Below are 24,625 nucleotides of genomic sequence, written 5' to 3' on the forward strand. Positions count from 1 at the left end.
AGAGATGGAATATGTAGGCTAATAGGGAAAGATATTTGCCTCACCAGATTCCATCCCATTCTTTGGCATGAGTGGGTACTGAAGATGTTCTCTTGGGGTCAAGGTGAGCAGAAGCAGACTCACTGGTCATGAAGGACCTCAGAAGAGCAAGAATCTAGAAACACTTGCAGCCAATACGGCTCTTATCTGGTGTTTCTGGGAATCATCCTCTTAGAAGTTCAAGTGGCAAATAAACTTAGTTACTGCATCTGGTGACATGCAGGGACTTCCATGTTTTGAACATTGAGGAACCTAAGGCAGCTCAACAGCAGATTAACTTGATCTTGATTCTGGCGCTGGGTCTAGATTACTCCAGGTTCCTGTCTCCTGTCTGTAAGCTTCAGTTTCTCCCCCTCAAACAATGACAAGACACACCCAGCCAGAGGAACCTCCACCTTTACCCACAGTGACAGGGCCCGGGAAGAGCTCTCCTCATCTCTTCAGAGTCAGTCCTAACCAGCCTCTCGGACCTCGCACTCATGCGCCGGCCTCGGACAGCAGCAGTGCTTCCAGTTCCTTCTGAGCATCTCCCTGACCTCTTTGTTGCAGAGGCTGTAGATGAGCGGGTTGAGAGCTGGGATGACAAGGGTGTAGAACACAGATGCTATCTTGTCGGTGTCCAGGGTGTAGCTGGAGCTGGGGCACAGGTTCATGAAAATGAGTGTCCCGTAAAGCACGGCCACGGCTGTGAGGTGGGAGCCACAGGTAGAGGCTGCTCGTCGCCGGCCCTTGGCCAAGTGCATGCCGCTCACAGCTCTGGCAATGAACCCAAGGACACAGCAATAGCCAACACGGTGGCTGTCTGGATGAAGCCACAGACGATGAAGAGGAGGAGTTCACTGAGACTGGTGTCGTTGCAGGAGATGGCCAGCAGTGGAGGGATATCGCAGAGGAAGGTGTTCACCTCCCGAGAGCCGCAGAAGCTCAGGTGGAAGGTGAAAGTCGTGTGGACCACGGCACTCACTGCCCCACCCAGGCCTGATGCTGCCAGCAAGACCAGACACAGACGCCGCGACATGGCGGTGGTGTAGAGAAGAGGGTTTCCGATGGCCACATCGCGGTCATAGGCCATGGATGTCCACAGGCAACACTTGGCATCTGCCAGCCCTGTAAACAAAAACATCTGGAGGGCACAGGCTGCGTAAGGGATGGTGATGCAGGGCAACAGCTGGTCCACGAGCATCTTGGGCCCGATGGCTGAGGAATAGCAGGCATCCAGCAGGGAGAGGTTGGCCAGGAAGAAGTACATGGGTGTGTGGAGCTGGGCAGCCACGTAGACTGGCAGCACCATGCCTACATTTCCCAGCAGGCTCACCAGGTAGACGGGCAGGAAGATCAGGAAGAGGGTCACGTGCAGGTCCCAGCGATCTGTGATGCCCAGGAGGATGAACTCAGTAGGGGCACCCCTGGCTCAAGTGAAGTTCTCTGGCATCATCCTGCAGGACAGAGTCTGGGGAGATACAAAGCAAGAGGGAGGTGAGGGAAAGGTTAGGACCATCACCTGTGAGAAAGCGCTTTGTACTGGGAGACAGGTAGACTTGGGTGTGAGTCCTAACTGTGTAACAAAATAGCGGTGTGACCTTGGACAAGCCATATCACCTCTCAAAACCTGTGTTTTTAATGCTGAGAAGTCACTATCATTTAACCTTTATGAGAGCGGGAATCTTGCCTGTCTTATTCAATTTTGAATCCACAGTTCTGAGAATATAGCCTGGCACATAGTAATTGCTCAGTAAATACAGGCATACCTCATTTTATTGCCCTTGGCTTTATCATGCTTCACAGATGGTGTTTTGTTTTTTGCTTATGTTTTTGTTTTTTACAAATTGAAGGTTTTGGCACCATTTTTCTGACAGCATTTGTTCACTTCATGTCTCTGTGTCACATTTCAGCAATAATCACAGTATTTCAAACTTTTTCATCATTATTATATTTGTTATGGTGATCTGTGATCAGTGATCTTTGATGTTACTATTATGATTCACTGAAGACTTAGATGATGATTAGCATTTTTAGCAATAAAGTGTTTTAAAATTAAGGTACATACACTAGCGTTAAGGTACATACACTAGCATTATTTAGACATAATGCTATTGCACACTTAATAGACTACAGTATAGTGTAAACATAACTTTTATATGCACTGGGAAACCAAAACATTGGTGTGACTTGCTTTGCTATATTGGCTATATTGCATTTGTCTGGAACTGAACACACAATATCTCCAAAGTCTACCTGAATTTGTTAAATGCATGAATGATGAATAGGATAATAGTTGGTGTCTGGACAAGGATTGAAAACTCCATGACTCTATATGCATTCGCCTCTCCAGTTTCCCAAGGAGGAAAAGAGGCAATGAAATGGGCACAGTCTCCTGATCCAAAGGGTAACTATTCGCTGTGGGTCTTGAGGTTTTCTGGGAGGACATCTTTCCACTAGAGTAAGACCTGGGAAGGGAGAGTGCAGCAGTGGTTGGCCTCTGGGGGAGACGGCAAGAAGTAGAAAGAACAGAAGATTTGAATATATTCCAGGGCTGGACTTTTCACCTCCCCAGGTCTCAATTTTCTCATCTGTGTAGGGAGAAAGAAAAAGCTTCAAGGATTCAATGAGATAATGCATATAAAGCATCTCACACAGAGCCTGGCACACAGCAGGCGTTTAATGAAGGATCAGTTAATTGAGTTGAGTTAGATGCCTTGCCTCGATACTAGAAGGAAGCAACTTTAAGGCAACCAGAAGTAGTGTAATTTCCAGAAAATATAACATTGTTTACACTCCTGTGCCTTTTCACTCCTTCCCTCTGCCTAGAACTCATTTCCTCTTTTTGTGTTTGACAAAAGCTATCTCAGATGTAAAGCCTTCCCTTGTTGACTCAGATGACTCAGAGGAAAATAAACTTCTCCCTCCTTTGTGCTGGCTGCACCGGAGCTTACATCCATCACAGCATTTCATTATTCTTTTGCACATTTTTTAAAGTCTTCATTGAATTTGTTACAATATTGCTTCTGTTTTATGTTTTGGGTTTTGGCCGCAAGGCATGTGGGATCCTAGCTCCCGACCAGGGATCGAACCCACACCCCCTGCATTGGAAGGTGAAGTCTTAACCACTGGACTGCCAGAGAAGTCTCAACTGCACATATTTTTTATGTGTCCGTCTCTCCTGTGGGCTTTGAGCTCCTTGATTCAATATTTATTCAACAAATGTTTATTGAGTCCTACTATATGCTAAGTATGGCCCTGTGATTCATTTTTGTACCTCCAGGGTCTGGTATGTAATCAGTGCTCAATAAATGTTAGTCGAATGTATAAAACAGTGAAAAGAATATGAACATTAACAGCATGCAGACCTGGTTTTAAATCTGGGTTCCACCACTTTCTGCTGTGTAACTTCAGGCAAGTCACTTCACCTCTCTCAGACTGTTTTCTTATTCTAAGGTAGATGTAATATCTGTTGGAGGGTTCCAAGAGGCAATAAATGTGCAGCACCTGGAACTGAATAAATGCTCTTTCTCCTTCATTTAAGAGAAGTTTAGATGTTTGGGACCTACCTGTGGCTGGTGAGGATGATGAAGGTCTTCGTAAAGTGCAACTTGGATGAAAAAAATTTTGATTATATCATATGTTGGTGAGGTTCTGCTGGTGGAAATGTAAATTGAAAATTTGGAGGACAATTTAGCAGTTAACTACAAACGTGTATACCCTAGTGTCTTAGTCTGCTTGGGCTGCTACAACAAAGCACCATAGACTGGGCTGCTTAAACAACAGATATTTATTTCTTGCAGTTCTGGAGGCTGGGAAGTCCAAGATCAGGGTGCCAGCATGGTTGGATTCTGGTGACGGCCTACTTTTAGACTTGCTGATGGATGCCTTCTTGCTTTATCCTTATGTGGTGGAGAGAGATAGAGTGCAAGTTGTCTAGTCTCTTCTTATAAGGGCACTAATTCCATCATGAGGACCCCACTCTTAGGACTTTATCTAAACCTAATTACCTCCCAAAGGCCCCACTTCCAAATACCATTATATTCGGGATTAGGGCTTCAACATATAAGTTTTGGAGGGACACAAACATTCAGTCCATAACACCTAGTAATTCTACTTCTTGGTGTTTTGAAAACTCTCACACATGTACACAAGGAGATATGCACAAAGGTGCATGCTCTCCTGGACTGTTTGTAATGGCCCAACATTAGCCAATGTCAATAGGCTCGTGGGCGTTAAACAGGAATAGATTTAACTTATATGTATCAATGTGGAGAAATCTTAAAACCACATTGAGATAAAAACATAATTTGTGGAAAAATGTACAGATTGAAGAAAGAGCACAGAACAATAATATATGTCTTTATGTATATGTATGCAGAATGCACTGATGGTTGCTCCAACCAGAGATAGGATCCTAGCTAAAGTGTCCCAGGACATCTCAAAGGTTTCATCTTCTTTACCTCATCTCTACATCCAGAGCTGATCCTCCTTATCTTTTAAGACTCAGCTCAGGGATCATTACTTTTTCCCAGGAAGCTTTATCTGAACATCCAACCGCCCAACCTCTCGTTTCTGGAACCCCACTTACTGGCATCTCTATGTTATAGTTCTACTCCGTCATTTTATCATTACCTACGTGATGTTCTCCCTCACCTAACTGAGCATTTGAGATCATGCCTAAGTCTTCCCTTTATCCTTAGGGATACAGAATTTTAGGGATCTTCCCCTCTTCCTTGGTGGGACCACACTGGTGGAGGTTAGACAGCCTCCAGGAGTAGAAAACTGGGGGGTCCCAGCCCCACCCAACTATATGGTCTCCATGAATGAAGTCAGCTTGCCAGCTGAAGTTCTGCATCCAGAACCCAGTTGGTGGCAAACCCCGTGTGTATTTCTGTCTGTCCACGTGGAAAGCAAACACCACTCACCTTCACAAAGTGAGGAGCAGACCTGCTTCGAGTGCCTTTCCACTTCTTCACCTGTAAAATGGGGGTAATGAAACGTCAAGGCTTTTAAATTGCTTTGAAATTTGGGGGTGCAAGGATCCCAAAATTTCAGTTAAGTGGTTACTCTGGAGTGTGTGTGTGTGTGTGTGTGTGTGTGCACAAAACATAGAGTGAATTCTCCATTAATTTCTCTCTGTTGCCTTACTGCCCATGAGGAGTAATCCTGACATTCAGGGAATTAATGTTTTTCCTTGAAGTTAAGAAAATGGAGTTCCAAAGAAGGAAAGAGACAAGATGCACAGCTCTTAAGGTATAGAGTTGGGGCTTGAACTCAGATCTGGCTCCAAATCCAATTTTCTTTGTCTCTAGACAGAGGCCCTAAATAGTTCTCTTAACAGATTACCAAGCTAGTTGTCACTATCTTGCCTCAGTTCTCTCATCTTTAGATTAAGCAGATTGGACCAGATCAGGGGTTCCCAGTCTACTCTGCAGACTCTGTCATTAGAATTACTGGTGGAACCTAGGGGCAAGATGGGAATAAAGACACAGACCTACTAGAGAATGGACTTGAGGACACGGGGAGGGAGAAGGGTAAGCTGGGACAAAGTGAGAGAGTGGCATGGACATATATACACTACCAAACGTAAGGTAGATAGCTAGTGGGAAGCAGCTGCAGAGCACAGGGAGATCAGCTTGGTGCTTTGTGACCACCTAGAGGGGTGGGATAGGGAGGGTGGGAGGGAGGGAGACGCAAGACGGAAGAGATATGGGGACATATGTATATGTATAACTGATTCACTTTGTTATGAAGCAGAAACTAACACACCATTGTAAAGCAATTATACTCCAATAAAGGTGTTAAGGAAAAAAAAAGAATTACTGGTGGAGCTTTGTGAAAAAACAGATGGCTATACCCAGTGCCCAGAAATTCTGGTTGATTTGATCTAGAGCAGGGCTCAGAAATCTGTACTTGTAGAAAGCGTTCCAGGTGATTCTGATATGCGGCTTGATTTGGGACCGTGAGCATCAGAGCTTCTCCCTCTTGAATGTGCATAGGAATCATGTAGGGATCTTGTTAAATGCAGGTTCTGCCTCAGAAGGACTGGGGAGGGGCCTGAGATTCTGCATTTCTAACAAGCTCCCAGGTGACGCTGGTGCTGCTGGTTTGGGCACCATGCTTCGAGTAGCAAGAGCCTAGGTCATATTGGACAGCATTCCCAGCTCTGACATCTTAAGATTCTAGCTTTCTAGAGGGTTCTCTTAGCCTCCTCCTGCTCACTCCTTTCTCTCTGCTCAACTCTTTGCTTTGACTCATGCTCTCTCTCCAGGCCCCATATACTCATGAACACATTTAACTTTGGTGAGGCTGGACTCTCGACATTTTTCCAGATGTGGCTTCCCCATTTCCTCCCAAGCCCCAGCTCTTGACGTGTTCCTCCTCAGCATGCCAACATTTGACGTGTCTCTGTCCAGACACCAGCTGCTGTCCCCGTGTTGGTGTGTGGTTATTGGCTTGGTAGGACATTCCTAGGAAGTGGAGGTGGGTGGGGAGTTCTTCCAATAGAGCAGCTTCAGTCCAGCCTTTGGGTGACACTGGCAGGTGGAGGGGTCGCAGGGACACGCCCCACCCCAGACGTAGGAACAGGGGGACTTCTGCTCTTCTTTAGCCCTGGGGGAATGGCCTCTTTCTGGTTTCCTGTTGACTCCTCTTTCCCCCTCTGCTGTCCGGGACTCCATGGAGACTCCCTCCCCACATCCTTTGGGGACTCCATAACAGCTGGTGGCAGGGGAATGCCAGGGATGACTCACTCTTTGGCGCTGGGGAAGCTGGAAAAGTTTGGCTGAGTGGGTCCCCAGGCTCCGTGTGGGGAAGACAATCACACTGCTTGTTTAGAGGAGTTCCTTTGGCTCACTTTCCTCCATCCATTCTTTGGGATTCAAGACTTTTATTATGCTTTATGATCTTCTACACAAATACAAACTCTTCTTGTGGTTCTCCTAACATTTCACATTATTCCTCTTGCCTGGAATGTCCAGCCCCTTTCTTGTCTCTCTCGAAAACTCTTCCTTTTTTGTTATAGAACCAGTTCAAATATCACCTTCTGCAGGAATCCTTCCTGCCTGTGGGCTGGAGCCATTTTTCCCTCCGTGCATCTGGGAGATGCATATACAAGAACACGAATCCAAGACAGACCAGGAAACAAATGACTGTGTCTGATGCTGCGCCAGACTGGAAGCAACCTGAGGCCAGGACCGGGCATGAAGTCATCACTCAGGAAATAAGATCAGAACTCTTAGGGGTGGACTCAGGTTCTGGTGATTAAGAACCACTCCTTAAGAGGTGGGAAGGGGGCTGAGCCTGAAGGTAGGGCTGAGTAGCTCAGCCTGTGGAGAGTAGACGGCTGTGGGGTGAGAGCAACCTGGAATCTCCTTGTTTCTAGGGTGTGTCTTAGAGCTAACCTGTCATTCATGTTAGCAGAGCGTTCATTAGTTCACATAACTAATATGTATTGCACTTTACTATGTTCTCAGCTTAAGTTTAAGGTCTTAATGATGAACCAAATAGCCATAGTCCCTTTTTCCCCTGGAGCTTGCAAGGAGTTAGAGTCAGAACTAATGAAATCAAAACACAGGGGAAAGTGTTTCAGGTGGGAGTGATTGCACGTGAAAAGGCCTGGAGGTGGGAATGCAAATGGCACGTTTGAAGAATTGGAAGAAGGCCAGTGGGCTTGAGCCCAGAGAATGATGGAGAGAGAGTTGGGACTGAGCCTAGAGCTGTAGTAGAGGCCAAGTTGTGGAGCTTTTCAGGCCATGCTAAATATTTGGTTTTTTGTTTGTTTTTGTTTTTTATCCTAAAAGCAATGACCTTACCATGGATCAACATGCTATGCTGCTGAGAACACCAAGTCCTGTCACTCCTGGGAAAGGCATTATCTACTGGAATTTATGATGAGACATCCTACCAGGATGGGTGAGTTACTTTCACCCCTGGGTGAGGGGAAACTACTCAGTTTCCACTGGGATCCCATTGTCCTACTGCAAACTGGCCCTGTGGAAACACTCTATACCTGGAATGGAACATGCACCATTTAAAGAAGGGAGAAGTTGTGGGTCATTACCTGGTATATCCCTCCCCAGTCACCGCCTCATGCCTGACAGTGCTGTCCCCGCCTGCTAACACGTGTGGTACACACAACTAAGTCAGATTCCTAAAGCTGCAGCCACATTAACATCTAAGGATCAGATCACAGGTGTAATCCTTATAGAAAGGGAAAGCCTTCCCATACAAGTTCCTACTAAAAATATGTCTTTGAGGCCTTAGACTCGTGCTGCTCTTGAAGTGTCTGGTCATGAGATGGGCACCTGATGGAAATACCTTTCTACAGTGGGCCCATTGGTATGCCCAGCAAAGGAGTCAATCCAACTGTTGGGTATGTGGGCAGCTGCCCCTCTCTAGCTCGTCAGGATGGCCATGGTGGGTATCACCACTCTAGGAAGGGGATTGGAAGGCCCTCAAGCACTCCACTGAGAAAGAATAAGGTAGGGCTAGTATTTTTTTAAAATGTATTTATTTATTTATTTTTGGCTGTGTTGGGTCCTCGTTGCTGTGCACGGGCTTTCTCCAGTTGCAGTGAGCAGGGGCTACTCTTTCGTTGCGGTGTGCAGGCTTCTTATTGCAGTGACTTCTCTTGTTGCGGAGCATGGGTTCTAGGCGCGTGGGCTTCAGTAGTTGAGGCCCATGGGCTTATTTGCTCCGCAGCATGTGGGATCTTCGCGGACCAGGGCTTGAACCTGTGTACCCTGCCTTGGCAGGAGGATTCTTAACCACTGCGCCACCAGGGGAGCCCAGGACTAGTATTCTTAATCCATCTGATATTACCAGTACTGATCCAGAAACCTGGCCTGTGGCACACACAATCAAAACACTGGGCATGGATGTTCCTTTTCTGTCAATCAAACTACACAGACAGCCCATCAACTATGGATTAGAGGGGTCCTAAAAACACCAGCATGGGTGGCTATGCTCAGATTTGGGAGGGGTTCATGTGGCTTATCCCGAGTTATGAACATGTGAGCACCTTACACTCCTTTGTTGGGAACAGAAAAATCCCTCTAAACAGAACCAACCAAATTGCACCAGAACCGTGTAGTCATTCTCTCACATTAAAGGATAGTGATTTGTTTGGCACTGACTGGTTACACCACCCAGGTGTTTGTTTATTGGGTGACCCCCAATGGGACCCAGTGGTTGTGTGGCACAAATCTTTGACTGTGGCTTCCATTTGGATGATTGGGCTGCTGCACCCTGGGTTTTACCTGGACACAGGGTAGAATTTGCCACATGGTTAAAAAAAAATTGCCAACCTCCCTCTTCTCGGGGCCAGATGGACATTTTTTTTTTCAGTTGGACATGTTTTGTTTTCCATTGGTACAATCATTTGGCCACCATCTTCGTTTCCTCCATTGGCCTGGAGGACACTATAGCACACATAGAAGCCCTTACTAAAGTCACCCAACAAAGCCTTAATTGATAGCTGGCAAAACCTGTCTTTACTGAACACTGAATGTCTCTAATGAGAAAAGATGTCGTCTAAAACAGGATGGCCTGGACATTATTACTGCCTTGCAAGGAGAGACCTGTGGCATTATTCAACCATCGTGTGTGTTCATCCCTGATGAGTGTACTAATGTATCATTTTATTAAATCACATGAGGGCACAAGTGACTGCCCTGAGTGATCTGACCCCCCAGCCTCGGGAACTTAATAAATCAGTGACTCAGTGGTTCGGATCATGGGGCTTTTGGTGGAAAAATTTGTTACTGATTTTGGGAATCATTATCTTTTTTTTTTTTTTTTTTTTTTTGCTGTATGCGGGCCTCTCACTGTTGTGGCCTCTCCCGTTGCGGAGCACAGGCTCCGGATGCGCAGGCCCAGCGGCCATGGCTCACGGGCCCAGCCGCTCTGCGGCATATGGGATCCTCCCAGACCGGGGCACGAACCCGTATTCCCTGCATCGGCAGGCGGACTCTTAACCACTGCGCCACCAGGGAGGCCCGGGAATCATTATCTTAAACTGTGTTTTCCCTTGCATGTGCCTATACTATTGCTGTGATATCTGCCTCCAAAGCAGCCAAATAGCCACCCCCATGCCAGTGAAACCCCTTGCTGAACCCTTGCAAATGGTTCAAGGTATTTAGCTAACGCTCAAAAAACCTGAACTCTGTGATGGCTTTCAGGGAAAGGTTTTTAAAAGCAGGGTGAGGGAGAGGTGTCGCGGGGTGTGTGATCAGCTCGTGGACATTCTTCTGATTGGTTGGTGGTGAGGTAATTGGGAGTAAACATCATCAACCTTCTGGTTCCAACCCGTCTGGGGTCTACGTGCTTGTGGGCAGCATGCAGTTAACTTCTTCCACCTGGCGGGGGCTTCAGTATCTGCAAAACAGCTCAAAGGACATGGCTCAGAGTGTTATCTATAGCCCTTCAGGAGGAAATAAAGGTCCTTGACTTTGTTTAATGGCTAAATTATTATTACTTTGTCTGGTTTGACTGTTTTATTTCTGCATTTTCTCACTTCTCTGATGAAATTTATTCTTCGGAACTCGAGGAAGGCCTAGGAGGCTAAAGTTTTTCTACAGACAAGAGGTAGGCGGAGGACGTGGCAGGCTGGGGATCTGTCCCAGGAGGTCCTGTTCAGTTACATTGCGGGAGGTCACGGAGAAGACTTGGCTTATGATTGACCTGTGAGTCGGACCTGGCTGATTGGAGGCACCTCACCCCTTCCTCTGTCCTTGAAATATACACTCTGCCCACGGGATGGAGCGGAGGGGTGCCCACGTGGGAGCCATTTTCAAGAGAACATTGAGAGAACAGTGTGCTGTTGAGACCATCTGAATGGCATGGGTGTCTGAACCCACTGAAGGCCTCTGTATAAGCTTTTAAGATCCTGACTGGTGTGGGGTGGAGATGTACTTGTGACCACCAGGACAAGCCTTACAAGTAATTCCCCCTGCTTATTCAGGGGATTCCTGCCCCTCTCCTCTGTGACAGGTGAACTATGCTTTCTATAAGCGGGGGGTGAGGGGTGGGGGTGGGGTGGGGGGGCTTGTGTGTGGGTGACCTTCCTATTCCCCTTTATCTTTCACAATCATCTCCCCTAATATATTTTTTCTGCTATCTAATTATGTTTTGGTGTTTGTTTATCGTAGACCCTGAACTGATGCTATAGTTAACAGAAAATGTTAAACATGTATTTTCAGATTGTTTCTGTTCTTTGGTTATTATGAATAATGCTACTATGAACATTCACGTACAGGCTTTTGTGTGGACATAGGTTTTCTTAGTTATATACCTAGGAATGGAATTGCTGGGTCATATGGTAACTCTATGTGTAAGTTTGAGAAACTGCCAACATTTTCCAAAGTGGCTGCATTATTTTACAATCTTACTGCCAATGCAGAAGCGTTCACCCTTCTCTCATGCCTTGCCAACATTTTGATATTGTCCATTAAAAAAATGATTTAACCATCCTAGTGGAAGTGAAGTGGCATCTCCTTGTGGTTTTGATTTGCACTTCTCTGATAAGCAATGATGTTGAATATTTTTCATGTGCTAATTGGCCGTTTGTATCATTTATTTGGAGAAGTGTCTATTTAAATCCTTTGTGCATTTTAAAATTGGGTTATTAGTCTTCTTATTGTTGAATTGAAAGAGTCCTTTATATATTCTTATACAAATATCTTATCAGTATGTGATTTGCATATATTTTCTACCTTTCAGTGGGTTGTCTATTCATTCTCTTGATGGTATCTTTTGAAGTACAAAACCTGGTGATTTTGATAAAGTCCCATTTATCCACATTTTTTTTTCTATTACTGCTTATGCTTTTGGTGTCATACCTAAGAAACCATTGCCTAATCTAAGGTCACAAAGATTCATTCCCACACTTTCTTCTAAACATTTTGTAGTTTTAGCTTTCACATTGAGTTAATTTTTGTATGTGTGAGGTAAAGGTTCAGCTTCATTCTTTTGCATTTTGGTGTCCAGTCGGCCCAGCACTATTTGTTGAAAACACTATTCTTTCCCCATTTAATTGTACTGGCAGCCTTATTGAAAATAACTTGACCATAAATGTGAAGGTTTATTTGTTGACCCTCAATTGTATTCCTTTGATCTATATGTCTAACCTTATGCTAGAATGGCATTGTCTTTTTCTTAATTGAAGTATAGTTGCCGTACAATATTATATGTTACAGATGTACACTATAGTGATTCACAATTTTTAAAGGTTATACTCCATTTATAGTTATAAAATATTAGCTATATTCCCATGTTGTACAACATATCCTTGTAGCTTTTTTTATACCTAATAATGTGTACCTCTTGATCCCCTACCCTTATCTTGCCCCTCCCCCCTTCCCTCTCCCCACTGGTAACCGCTAATTTGTTCTTTTTTTTTTTTTTTTTTTTTTTTTTTGCCGTATGCGGGCCTCTCACTGTTGTGGCCTCTCCCGTTGCGGAGCACAGGCTCCGGATGCGCAGGCTCAGCGGCCATGGCTCACGGGCCCAGCCGCTCCGCGGCATATGGGATCCTCCCAGACCGGGGCACGAACCCGTATCCCCTGCATCGGCAGGCGGACTCTCAAGCACTGCGCCACCAGGGAGGCCCTAATTTGTTCTTTATATCTGTGAGTCTGCTTCTTTCTTTCTTTCTTCCTTTCTTTTATTTATTTATTTTTGGCCGCATTGGGTCTTTGTTGCTGCGTGCAGGCTTTCTCTAGTTGAGGTGAGCAGGGGCTGTTCTTTGTTGTGGTGCCTGAGCTTCTCACTGCAGTGACTTCTCTTGTTGTGGAGTGCAGGGTCTAGGCAAGCGGGCTTCAGTAGTTGTGGCATGCGGGCTTATTTGCTCCACGGCATGTGGGACCTTCCTGGACCAGGGATCGAACCTGTGTCCCCTGCATTGACAGGTGGATTCTTAACCACTGTGCCATCAGGGAAGTCCCTGCTTCTTTTTGTTATATTCACTAGTTTGTTGTATTTTTTTAGATTCCACATATAAGTGATATCATACGATATTTGTCTTTCTCTGTCTGACTTATTTTACTTAGCATAAGGCCCTCCAAGACCATCCATGTTGCTGCAAATTTCATTCTTTTTAATGGCTGAGTAGTAGTCCATTGTGTGTGTGTGTGTGTGTGTGTGTGTGTACCACATCTTTATCCATTCATCTGTTGATGGACACTTAGGTTGCTTCCATATCTTGGCAATTGTAAATAATGCTGCTATGAACATTAGGGTGCATGTATCTTTTCAAATTAGTGGTTTTGGGTTTTTTGTATATATATCCAAAGTGGAATTGCTGGGTCATATGGTAGTTCTATTTTCAGTTTTTTGAGAAACCTCCATACTGTCTTCCATAGTGGCTGCACCAATTTACATTCCCACCAACAGTGTAGGAGGGTTCCCTTTTCTCCATATCCTCACCAACATTTGTTATTTGTGTTCTTTTTGATGATAGCCATTCTGACAGGTGTGAAGTGATATCTCATTGTGATTTTGATTTGTATTCCCTGATGACTAGTGATGTTGAGCATCTTTTCATATGAAGTACGGCATTGTCTTAATTACTGCAGTTTTGTTGTAAGTTTTTATTTATTTATTTATTTATTTTATTTTTGGCTGCATCATGTCTTAGTTGCAGCATTTGGGATCTTCGTTGAGGCATGCAGGATCTTTCATTGCGGTGCGCGGGCTCTTCGTTGTGGTGTGTGGGCTTCTCTGTAGTTGTGGCATGTGGGTTTTTCTCTTCTCTAGTTGTGGGGCACAGGCTCCAGGGCATGTGGGCTCTGTAGTTGTGGTGCACGGGTTCCAGAGCTTGTTGTAAGTTTAGAAATCAGGAAGTGTGAGTCTTCTGACTTTGCTCTTCTTTTTCAAGAATATATTGGTTATTCTGGTTCCCTTGCATTTCCATGTGAATTTTAGAATCAGCTTATCATTTTCTGCAAAAACGATAGCTGAAATTTTGATAGGGATTGCACTGAATTCAAATAGTTTATTATTTCTAATAGGTTTTTTTTTGGTTGATTTTTTAGGAGTTCAAACGTATACAGCATCTGTCATTTGCAAGTAGAAGTAGTTTTACTTCTTTCTTTACAGTCTGGTTGTCTTCTATTTCCTTTTCTTACTTAATCGTGCTGGCTGGAACCTCTAGTACAATGTTGAATAGAAGTGGCAAGAGTATCCATCTTTGCGTCATTCTTGATCTAAGAAGGGCAGGAATAGGAAGACTAGATAAAGGGATAGTGACACTCACAAGAAAAACAGATAATGTCCAGGTGATTAGAGTGGACTGGTGTGAGAGGATACTTTTTGAAGATGACATGAGCCTTACCCTGGGTAGGCCTGGAGTGGAGGAACGTGCCACATAGGGAAAAATACTAAAAGGAAAGGCCCTGAGGGAAAATATGTGTGGTATATATCAGTGAGTGAGGGCTCAGACATAGTCAGCATCCTATTTTTTAATAATTATGGGACAGGAAATGGAGAGGAAACTCTTGGAGAGGGTGAGAGATGTGAGGGAGAGAGCCACTTCAATATTTAATATCATTCTAAAGTAATAGATTGTTTCAGTAAAAGAATAACACACTGCATACTAAAAGCCACTGAATTATAGACTTTAAAAATGAATTTTATGGTATATGAACTATATCTCAATAATACTGTTATTAAAAAATAACATATACTGAAGTAGGAAAAAAACCAATTTATTATGCACATGAACTCCACATAGAGAAGCATTTTCCAAAGATAACAGTGGCTGAAGAGTCACAAGGAGGAATTTTTTTTTTTTTTTTTTTTTTTTTTTTGTGCCATGCCTCAGGGCTTGCAGGATCTTAGTTCCCTGACCAAGGATTGAACCTGAGCCCTCAGCAGTGAAAGTGCCGAGTCCTAACCACTGAGCCACCAGGGAAGTCCCAGGATTTTTTTTTATTGGTTTCATATATGTAAATTGAAAACCCATTTATGTCAAAAAAAATCAATAAGAAAACTGAAGGACAAAAATGTGATTGAGGAAAGTTTGCACTGTGAGTAGGCAAATGTAAAGTTTAAATGTTTAATATGAAAAGGACTTAACAGAAAGAGAAAAATAAATACCGTATGCTAACACATATATATGGAATCTAAAAAAAAAAAAAAAAAAAAGGTTCTGAAGAACCTAGGGGCAGGACAGGAATAAAGATGCAGAGGTAGAGAATGGACTTGAGGACACGGGGAGGGGGAAGGGTAAGCTGGGACGAAGTGAGAGAGTGGCGTGGACATATATACACTACCAAATGTAAAATAGATAGCTAGTGGGAAGCAACCACATAGCACAGGGAGATCAGCTCAGTGCTTTGTGACCACCTAGAGGGGCGGGATAGGGAGGGTGGGAGGGAGGGAGATGCAAGAGGGAAGAGATATGGGGATATATGATATGTATAGCTGATTCACTTTGTTATAAAGCAGAAACTAACACATCATTGTAAAGCAATTATACTCCAATAAAGATGTTAAAAAACAAAACAAAACAATGTATGTATTCATTGATTTCCCAGCTCTTGAAGAGGTCAGGATACTATCATATATTTTGATGTTTTTTGATATAATAATCTAAAATAGCTAGTCACTGCACATATTTTAAGCATATTTTAATTCTAAAAGCCATTTAAATTTCCTTTATTGTAGATTATCTGCTTATATCCTTTGCCCTTGTTTTATTAGATTGTAAATCTTGTACTCAGTACTTTATATATTAAAATATGCCTTTTATTTGCCATATGCATTGCAAATATTTTCCACAGTTTATTTTTTCTCATTTATTAAAGGTATATGTTTTTTGCCATATGGGAATATTAAATTTTTATGTAATGAACATGAAGTTTATTTTAAAATTTGTTTCTGAATTCTTCTTTGTGCTTATAACTTTTTCTTTGTGATTTGGGTGCTTATATATGCACCAAAACTTATTTAACATGACTTATGTTTTATTTTAATGCTGTTATGATTTCACATTTTTTTTTTTTTTTTTTTTTTTTGCGGTATGCGGGCCTCTCACTGTTGTGGCCTCCCCCGTTGCGGAGCACAGGCTCCGGACGCGCAGGCTCAGCGGCCATGGCTCACGGGCCCAGCCGCTCCGCGGCATATGGGATCCTCCCAGACCGGGGCACGAACCCGTATCCCCTGCATCGGCAGGCGGACTCTCAACCACTTGCACCACCAGGGAGGCCCCTCACATTTTTTTAATATAAATTTATTTATTTATTTTTGGCTGCATTGGGTCTTCGTTGCTGCTCTAGTTGCAGTGAGCAGGGGCTGCTTTTTGTTGCGGTGTGCGGGCTTCTCATTGCGGTGGCTTCTCTTGTTGCGGAGCATGGGGTCTAGGCATGCGGGCTTCAGTAGTTGTGGCACGTGGGCTCAGTAGTTGTGGTGCACGGGCTTAGTTGCATGGGCATCCTGCGGCATGTGGGATCTTCCCAGACCGGGGCTTGAACCTGTGTCCCCTGCATTGGGAGGCGAACTCTTAACCACTGTGCCACCAGGGAAGCCCCCACATTTTTTTATATGTTAATCTTTTATCTCTTCAAAATTGATTTTGGTTTCAGGAGTGAGGTTGAGATTTAAATGTATTTATTGAGTTATGAAAACACCATTCCTTGTATAATTCATCTTTTCCAATTGATTTGAAGTGCACCTTGATTATATGCTGAATTCTCACATTCATTTGTGATTATATTTAGACTTTCTATTTTTTGCCTTCTTGTGTCTCTCTATTCATTACCCAGTACCAAACTCTTAACTAATAAATGTGGTATTTTTGTTTTTGGCTGTTCACAAACATTTCAGTTCCCTCTCTTTCCAGGCACATGGCAGGATTGTACTTGTCCATGCCTTTGAAATTAGATGTGGCCATGAGACTTACTTTGGCAATGAAGTTAAAGTGGAAATTATGTGTTTTGCTTATAGGTGGGAGTTTAAGATCTAGGATGCAATTTGCCATACTCCTTCTTTCCTGTCTTTGTAACAAGCAACATTCTGCATGGAGGCATTGTCAGCCTGTACTGCCAATCAAGGCTTATGCAAAGCAGAGTCCTTCTATCAACCTTCAGGGAATTTACAGAGTGACTGGAAAACAAACTCTATAGTTTTAATTCATTGCTACTTTGGGTCTGTTTGTTATTGCAGAATGATCTAGTCTATCTTTCTTTTTAACATCTTTATTGGAGTATAATTGCTTTACAATGGTGTGTTAGTTGCTGCTGTATAACAAAGTGAATCAGCTATACATATACATATATCCCCATATCTCCTCCTTCTTGACTCTCCCTCCCGCCCTCCCTATCCCACCCCTCTAGGTGGTCACAAAGCACGGAGCTGATCTTTATTGATGTAGAATTTGTGTCTAGAATGGGAATGGTACACATAACCAAAACCTAAAAAGTAAGGTTTAGGGGAAGGGTAGGGGATGTAGGGAAGTTGTTATTGGAGAATGGAAATACGTCAATACAGATTATGGTGAAATATTTGGTAAAACTTTTGCCATTGACAACTTGAGAAGCAGATCATATTACTAATGAACTTCGAGCTCTAGAGGAAAAACTCAGGCATCTGAATGTTACTAGCATATGTTGGTGGATATTGGCTGCTTTTGAAAAAGTATTATAAGAACGAGTTGAAGTCAGAAAAGATTTGGCCAATTTGTAAATAGGTCTGGAAAGGGATAGAAATAATGGATGAACTCAGAGGCTTGATAGGGATGCATGAGACAAATGCTTTCAACATCAAACAGTGAAACATAACTAAGGAAGTCTTGGTGAAACAAAGGCCAATTAACATTCACATATGTGGGAAAGTTAAATTACAGGTGTACCAATTACTGAACCCTCTGAATTGATTAAGGTGTCATGGAGTAAAAATTCTGTGAGGTATCTGATAAATTCCTACAATGGACTAGATGGCTCAAAGGAAATAGACTAAGAATAGATTCTCCCAGGCCCTGAACCAAGATGGCAGAGTAGAAGGATGTGCTCTCACTCCCTCTCGTAAGAACACCAGAATCACAACTTGCTACTGGACAATCATCAACAGGAAGACACTGAAACTCACCAAAAAAGATACCCCACATCCAAAGACAAAGGAGAAGCCACAATGAGATGGTAGGAGGGGCACAATCACAGTAAAATCAAATCCCATAACTGCTGGGTGGGTGACTCACAGACTGGAGAACACTTATGCCACAGAAGTCCACCCACTGGAGTGAAGGTTCTGAGCCCCATGTCAGGCTTCCCAACCTGGGGGTCCGGCAATGGGAGGAGGAATTCCTAGAGAATCAGACTTTGAAGGCTGCTGGGATTTGGTTGCAGGACTTCGACAGGACTGGGGTAAACAGAGACTGCACTCTTGGAGGGCACACACAAAGTAGTGTGCACATCGGGACCCAGGGGAAGGAGCAGTGACCCTAGGGGAGACTGAACCAGACCTACCTGCTAGTATTGGAGGGTCTCCTGCAGAGGTGGGGGGTGGCTGTGTCATACCGTGGGGACAAGGACACTGCCAGCAGAAGTTCTGGAAAGTACTCCTTGGCGTGAGCCCTCCCAGAGTCCGCAATTAGCCTCACCAAAGAGCTCAGCTAGGCTCCAGTGTTGGGTTGCCTCAGGCCAAACAACCAGCAAGGAGGGAACCCAGCCCCACCCATCAGCGCTCAACCGTATTAAAGTTTTACTGAGCTCTGCCCACCAGAGCAACAGTCAGCTCTACCCACCACCAGTCCCTCCCATCAGGAAACTTACACAAGCCTCTTAGATAGCCTCATCCACCAGAGGGCAGACAGCAGAAGCAAGAACTACAATCCTGCAGCCTGTGGAACAAAAACCACATTGACAGAAAGATAGACAAGATGAAAAGGCAGAGGGCTATGTACCAGATGAAGGAACAAGATAAAACCCCAGAAAAACAACTAAATGAAGTGGAGATAGGCAACCTTCCAGAAAAAGAATTCAGAATAATGATAGTGAAGGTGATCCAGGACCTCGGAAAAAGAATGGAGGCAAAGATGAAGAAGATGCAAGAAATGTTTAACAAAGACCTAAAAGAATTAAAGAACAAACAAACAGAGATGAACAATACAATAACTGAAATGAAAAATACACTAGAAGGAATCAATAGTAGAATAACTGAGGCAGAAGAACCGGTAAGTGACCTGGAAGACAGAATGGTGGAATTCACTGCTGTGGAACAGACTAAAGAAAAAAGAATAAAAAGAAATGAAGACAGCCTAAGAGATCTCTGGGACAACATCAAACGCAACAATATTCACATTATAGGGGTCCCAGAAGGAGAAGAGAGAGAGAGAAAGGACCAGAGAAAATATTTGAAGAGATTATAGTCGAAAACTTCCCTAACATGGGAAAGGAAATAACCACCAAAGTCCAGGAAGCACAGAGAATCCCATACAGGATAAACCCAAGGAGAAACATGCCGAGACACATAGTAATCAAATTGGCAAAAATTAAAGACAAAGAAAAATTATTGAAAGCACCAAGGGAAAAATGACAAATAACATACAAGGGAACTCCCATAAGGTTAACAGCTGATTTCTCAGCAGAAACTCTACAAGCCAGAAGGGAGTGGCATGATATACTTAAAGTGATGAAAGGGAAGAACCTACAGCCAAGATTACTCTACCCGGCAAGGATCTCATTCAGATTCGATGGAGAAATCAAAAGCTTTACAGACAAGCAAAAGCCAAGAAAATTCAGCACCACCAAACCAGCTCTACAACAAATGCTAAAGGAACTTCTCTAAGTGGGAAACACAAGACAAGAAAAGGACCTACAAAAACAAACCCAAGGGCCTCCCTGGTGGCGCAGTGGTTGAGAGTCCGCCTGCCGATGCAGGGGATACGGGTTCGTGCCCCGGTCTGGGAGGATCCCATATGCCGCGGAGCGGCTGGGCCCGTGAGCCATGGCCGCTGGGCCTGCGCGTCCGGAGCCTGTGCTCCGCAACGGGAGAGGCCACAACAGTGAGAGGCCCACATACCGCAAAAAGAAAAAAAAAAAAAGAAAAAAAAGAAAGAAAAAAAAAAAAAAACCAAACCCAAAACAATTAAGAAAATGGTCATAGGAACATACATATCGATAATTACCTTAAACATGAATGGATTAAATGCTCTAACCAAAAGACATAGGCTTGCTGAATGGATACAAAAACAAGACCCATCTATATGCTGTCTACAAGAGACCCACTTCAGACCTAAGGACACATACAGACTGAAAGTGAGGGGATGGAAAAAGATATTCCATGCAAATGGAAATCAAAAGAAAGCTGGAGTGGCAATACTCGTATCAGATAAAAGAGACTTTAAAATAAAGAATGTTACAAGAGACAAGGAAGGACACTAGATAATAATCAAGGGATCAATCCAAGAAGAAGATATAACAATTATAAATATATATACACCAAACCTAGGAGCATCTCAATACAGAAGGCAACTGCTAACAGCTATAAAAGAAGAAGTCAACAGTAACACAATAATAGTGGGGGACTTTAACATCTCACTTACACCAATGGACAGATCATCCAAACAGAAATTTAATAAGGAAATACAAGCTTTAAATGACACAATAGACTAGATAGATTTAACTGATATTTATAGGACATTCCATCCCAAAACAGCAGATTACACTTTCTTCTCAAATGCACAGTGAACATTCTCCAGGATAGATCACATCTTGGGTCACAAATAAAGCCTCAGTAAACTTCAGAAAATTGAAATCATATCAAGCATCTTTTCTGACCACAACACTATGAGATTAGAAATGAATTACAGGGGAAAAACCGTAAAAAACACAAACACATGGAAGCTAAACAATATGTTATTAAATAACCAAGAGATCACTGAAGAAATAAAAGAGGAAATCAAAAAATACCTAGAGACAAATGACAATGAAAACACGATGATCCAAAACCTATGGGATGCAGCAAAAGCCGTTCTAAGAGGGAATTTTATAGATATACAAGCCGACCTCAAGAAATAAGAAAAATCTCAAATAAACAATCTAACCTTACACCTAATGGAACTAGAGAAAGAAGAACAAACAAAACCCAAAGTTAGCAGCAGGAAAGAAATCATAAAGATCAGAGCAGAAATAAATGAAATAGAAGCAAAGAAAACAATAGCAAAGATCAATAAAACTAAAAGCTGGTTCTCTGAGAAGATAAACAAAAGTGATAAACCATTAGCCAGACTCATCAAGAAAAAGAGGGAGAGGACTCAAATCAATAAAAGTAGAAATGAAAAAGGAGAAATTATAACAGACACCGCAGAAATACAAAGAATCCTAAGAGACTACTACAAGCAACTCTATGCCAATAAAATGGACAACTTGGAAGAAATGGACACATTCTTAGAAAGGTATAACCTTCCAACACTGAACCAGGAAGAAACAGAAAATATGAACAGACCAATCACAAGTAATGAAATTGAAACTGTGATTAAAAATCTTCCAACAAACAGAAGTCCAGGACCAGATGGATTCACAGGTGAATTCTATCAAACATTTAGGAAAGAGCTAACATCCATCCTTCTTAAACTCTTCCAAAAAATTGCAGAGGAAGGAACACTCCCAAACTCATTCTATGAGACCACCATCACCCTGATACCAAAACCAGACAAAGAAACTACAAAAAAAGAAAATTACAGACCAATATCACTGATGAATATAGAAGCAAAAATCCTCAACAAAGTACTAGCAAACAGAATCCAACAACACATTAAAGGGATCATACACCATGATCAAGTGGGAGTTATCCCAGGGATGCAAGGATTCTTCAATATATGCAAATCAATCAATGTGATACATCATATTAACAAATTGAAGAGTAAAAACCATATGATCATCTCAGTAGATGCAGAAAAAGGTTTTGACAAAATTCAACACCCATTTATGATACAAAACTCTCCAGAAAGTGGGCATAGAGGGAACCTACCTCAACATAATAAAGGCCATGTACGAGAAACCCACAGCAAACATCATTCTCAATGGTGAAAAACTGAAAACATTTCCTCTAAAAGCAGGAACAAGACAACGATGTCCACTCTCACAACTATTATTCAACATAGTTTTGGAAGTCCTAGCCACGGCAACCAGAGAAGAAAAAGGAATAAAAGGAATACAATTTGGAAAAGGAGAAGTAAAATTGTTACTGTTTGCAGATGACATGATACTATACATAGAGAATCCTAAAGATGCCACCAGAAAACTACTAGAGCTAATCAATGAATCTGGTAAAGTTTCAGGATACAAAATTAATGCACAGAAATCTCTTGCATTCCTAGACACTAATGATGAAAAAACTGAAAGAGAAATTAAGGAAACACTCCCATTTACCATTGCAACAAAAAGAATAAAATATCTAGGAATAAACCTACCTAGGGAGACAAAAGGCCTGTATGCTTTTGCACAGCAAAGGAAACCATAAACAAGATGAAAAGACAACCCTCAGAATGGGAGAAAATATTTGCAAATGAAGCAACTGACAAAGGGTTAATCTCCAAAATTTACAAGCAGCTCATGCAGCTCAATAACAAAAAAACAAACAACCCAATCCAAAAATGGGCAGAAGACCTAAATAGACATTTCTCCAAAGAAGATATACAGATTGCCAACAAACACATGAAAGAATGCTCAACATCATTAATCATTAGAGAAATGCAAATCAAAACTACAATGAGATATCATCTCACACTGGTAAGAATGGCCATCATCAAAAAATCTAGAAACAGGGCTTCCCTGGTGGCACAGTGGTTGAGAGTCCGCCTGCCGATGCAGGGGACACGGGTTCGTGCCCCAGTCCGGGAAGATCCCACATGCTGCGGAGTGGCTGGGCCCATGAGCCATGGCTGCTGAGCCTGCGCGTCCGGAGCCTGTGCTCCGCAACGGGAGAGGCCACAACAGTGAGAGGCCTGCGTACCGCAAAAAAAAAAAAAAAAAAATGGCCAAATTAAAAAAAGTCTAATGAAATTAAAAAAGAGGCAGAAATGAGAGCAGTAGAACTGGAAACGTTGTGAAGGATCCCGATATGCCACCCCAAAATAGGCTTCTTTGGCAACAAAATGATTGTTTTGTCCCTAGTTTTTGGGGTTTTTTTTCACTTTTTATTTTTATTTATTTATTTATTTTGCAGTACGCGGGCCTTTCACTGTTGTGGCCTCTCCCATTGCGGAGCACAGGCTCTGGACACGCAGGCTCAGCGGCCATGGCTCACGGGCCTAGCCACTCCACGGCATGTGGGATCTTCCTGGACCGGGGCACGAACCCGTGTCCCCTGCATTGGCAGGCAGACTCTCAACCACTGCGCCACCAGGGAAGCCCTCACTTCTTATTTTTATTTTAAAAATTTTTGATTGGAGTGTGGTTGATTTACAGTGTTGTGTTAGTTTCAGGTGTACAGCAAAGTGAGTCAGTTATACATATACATATATCCACTCTTTTTTTTTTTTAGATTCTTTTCCCATATAAGCCATTATAGAGTATTGAGTAGAGTTCTCTGTGCTGTACAGCAGGTTCTTATTAATGATCTATTTTATATATAGTAGTGTGTATATGTCAATACTTTGGGATTGGGCATCAAAATGATTTTGAGCTGAATGCATTTAGTTTCTGAAATCCCATATCTGCCTAAAAGCAGAGCCTCCCCAAAGATCTCAAAAGTCACTAAATCTTCTTCTGCAAAGCAACTGTAATCTTCTCATCACACCCAAACAGACTTTGTCACAAGACTGACATTTCCCCCATTGGTTCTTCTAAGGTCCCTTTGATCTTTCCAAGATGTCATTTGTTTTTCTATAAGTGCCCTTTCTCCCCTTCCCCTTCCCCTAGTGAATTAGGTCTACAGACCCCAAATTCCAACCATCCCTTTGATGTATCCATCTCTGAGTTCTCCCCTGTGTATGCTCAGTGCACATGTAAATGAATTTGTTTTTCTCTTGTTAAAAAAAAAAGTGGGACTTCCCTGGTGGCACAGTGGTTGGGAGTCCGCCTGCCGATGCAGGGGACATGGGTTCGTGCCCCGGTCCGGGAGGATCCTGCGTGCCGCGGAGCGGCTGGGCCCGTGGCCCATGGCTGCTGAGCCTGCGCGTCCGGAGCCTGTGCAGCCGGAGAGGCCACAGCAGTGAGAGGCCCACGTACTGCAAAAAAAAAAAAAAAAAAGTGAACTCATAACAAATCAAAGTTCTTATAATTGTTTCCATTTTTCTTTAAATTGGAATGTACAAACTAGGAAAGATCTTTTCTTGCTAATAAGCTAATACATTCAGAAGAGTAAAAGTTGTGAATTAATTTCTGTCACACTAAATTGTTTTCTTAATGCTGTATCAAAGTTTCAATGACTTGAAAAAAGTTGACACTAAGGACTTATAAAATGTGTTTCAATTCGAAGAGTTTAGTCTTTAAACTTAAATTGTTCAATAGACATATTAAAGATGTTGGGCAATTATTTCATGCTTGCTTTGGGACAAGCCATTTTAATGGTATGTAGAATTCCTTAACAACATCAAAATTGGGTGATCTCATTTTTATGTTATTTTGTTGCAATTGCCATGGTAAATAAATATACGAGTACAAGC

General features: G+C 42.8%; 1 protein-coding gene across 1 annotated transcript in view; it reads right to left on the reverse strand.

Moving 5' to 3' along the window:
- Positions 1-491: 491 nt before the first annotated feature.
- LOC132491586 (olfactory receptor 5C1) overlaps positions 492-24,625 on the reverse strand; it is a 29,916-nt gene continuing 5,782 nt past the window's right edge. The window contains 2 exon segments of the mRNA XM_060100452.1: positions 492-811; positions 814-1,475. Coding sequence (XP_059956435.1) covers positions 492-811; positions 814-1,475 — 982 coding nt within the window.

The sequence above is a fragment of the Mesoplodon densirostris genome, chromosome 6 (assembly GCF_025265405.1).
Source record: "Mesoplodon densirostris isolate mMesDen1 chromosome 6, mMesDen1 primary haplotype, whole genome shotgun sequence".
NCBI lineage: Eukaryota > Metazoa > Chordata > Mammalia > Artiodactyla > Ziphiidae > Mesoplodon > Mesoplodon densirostris.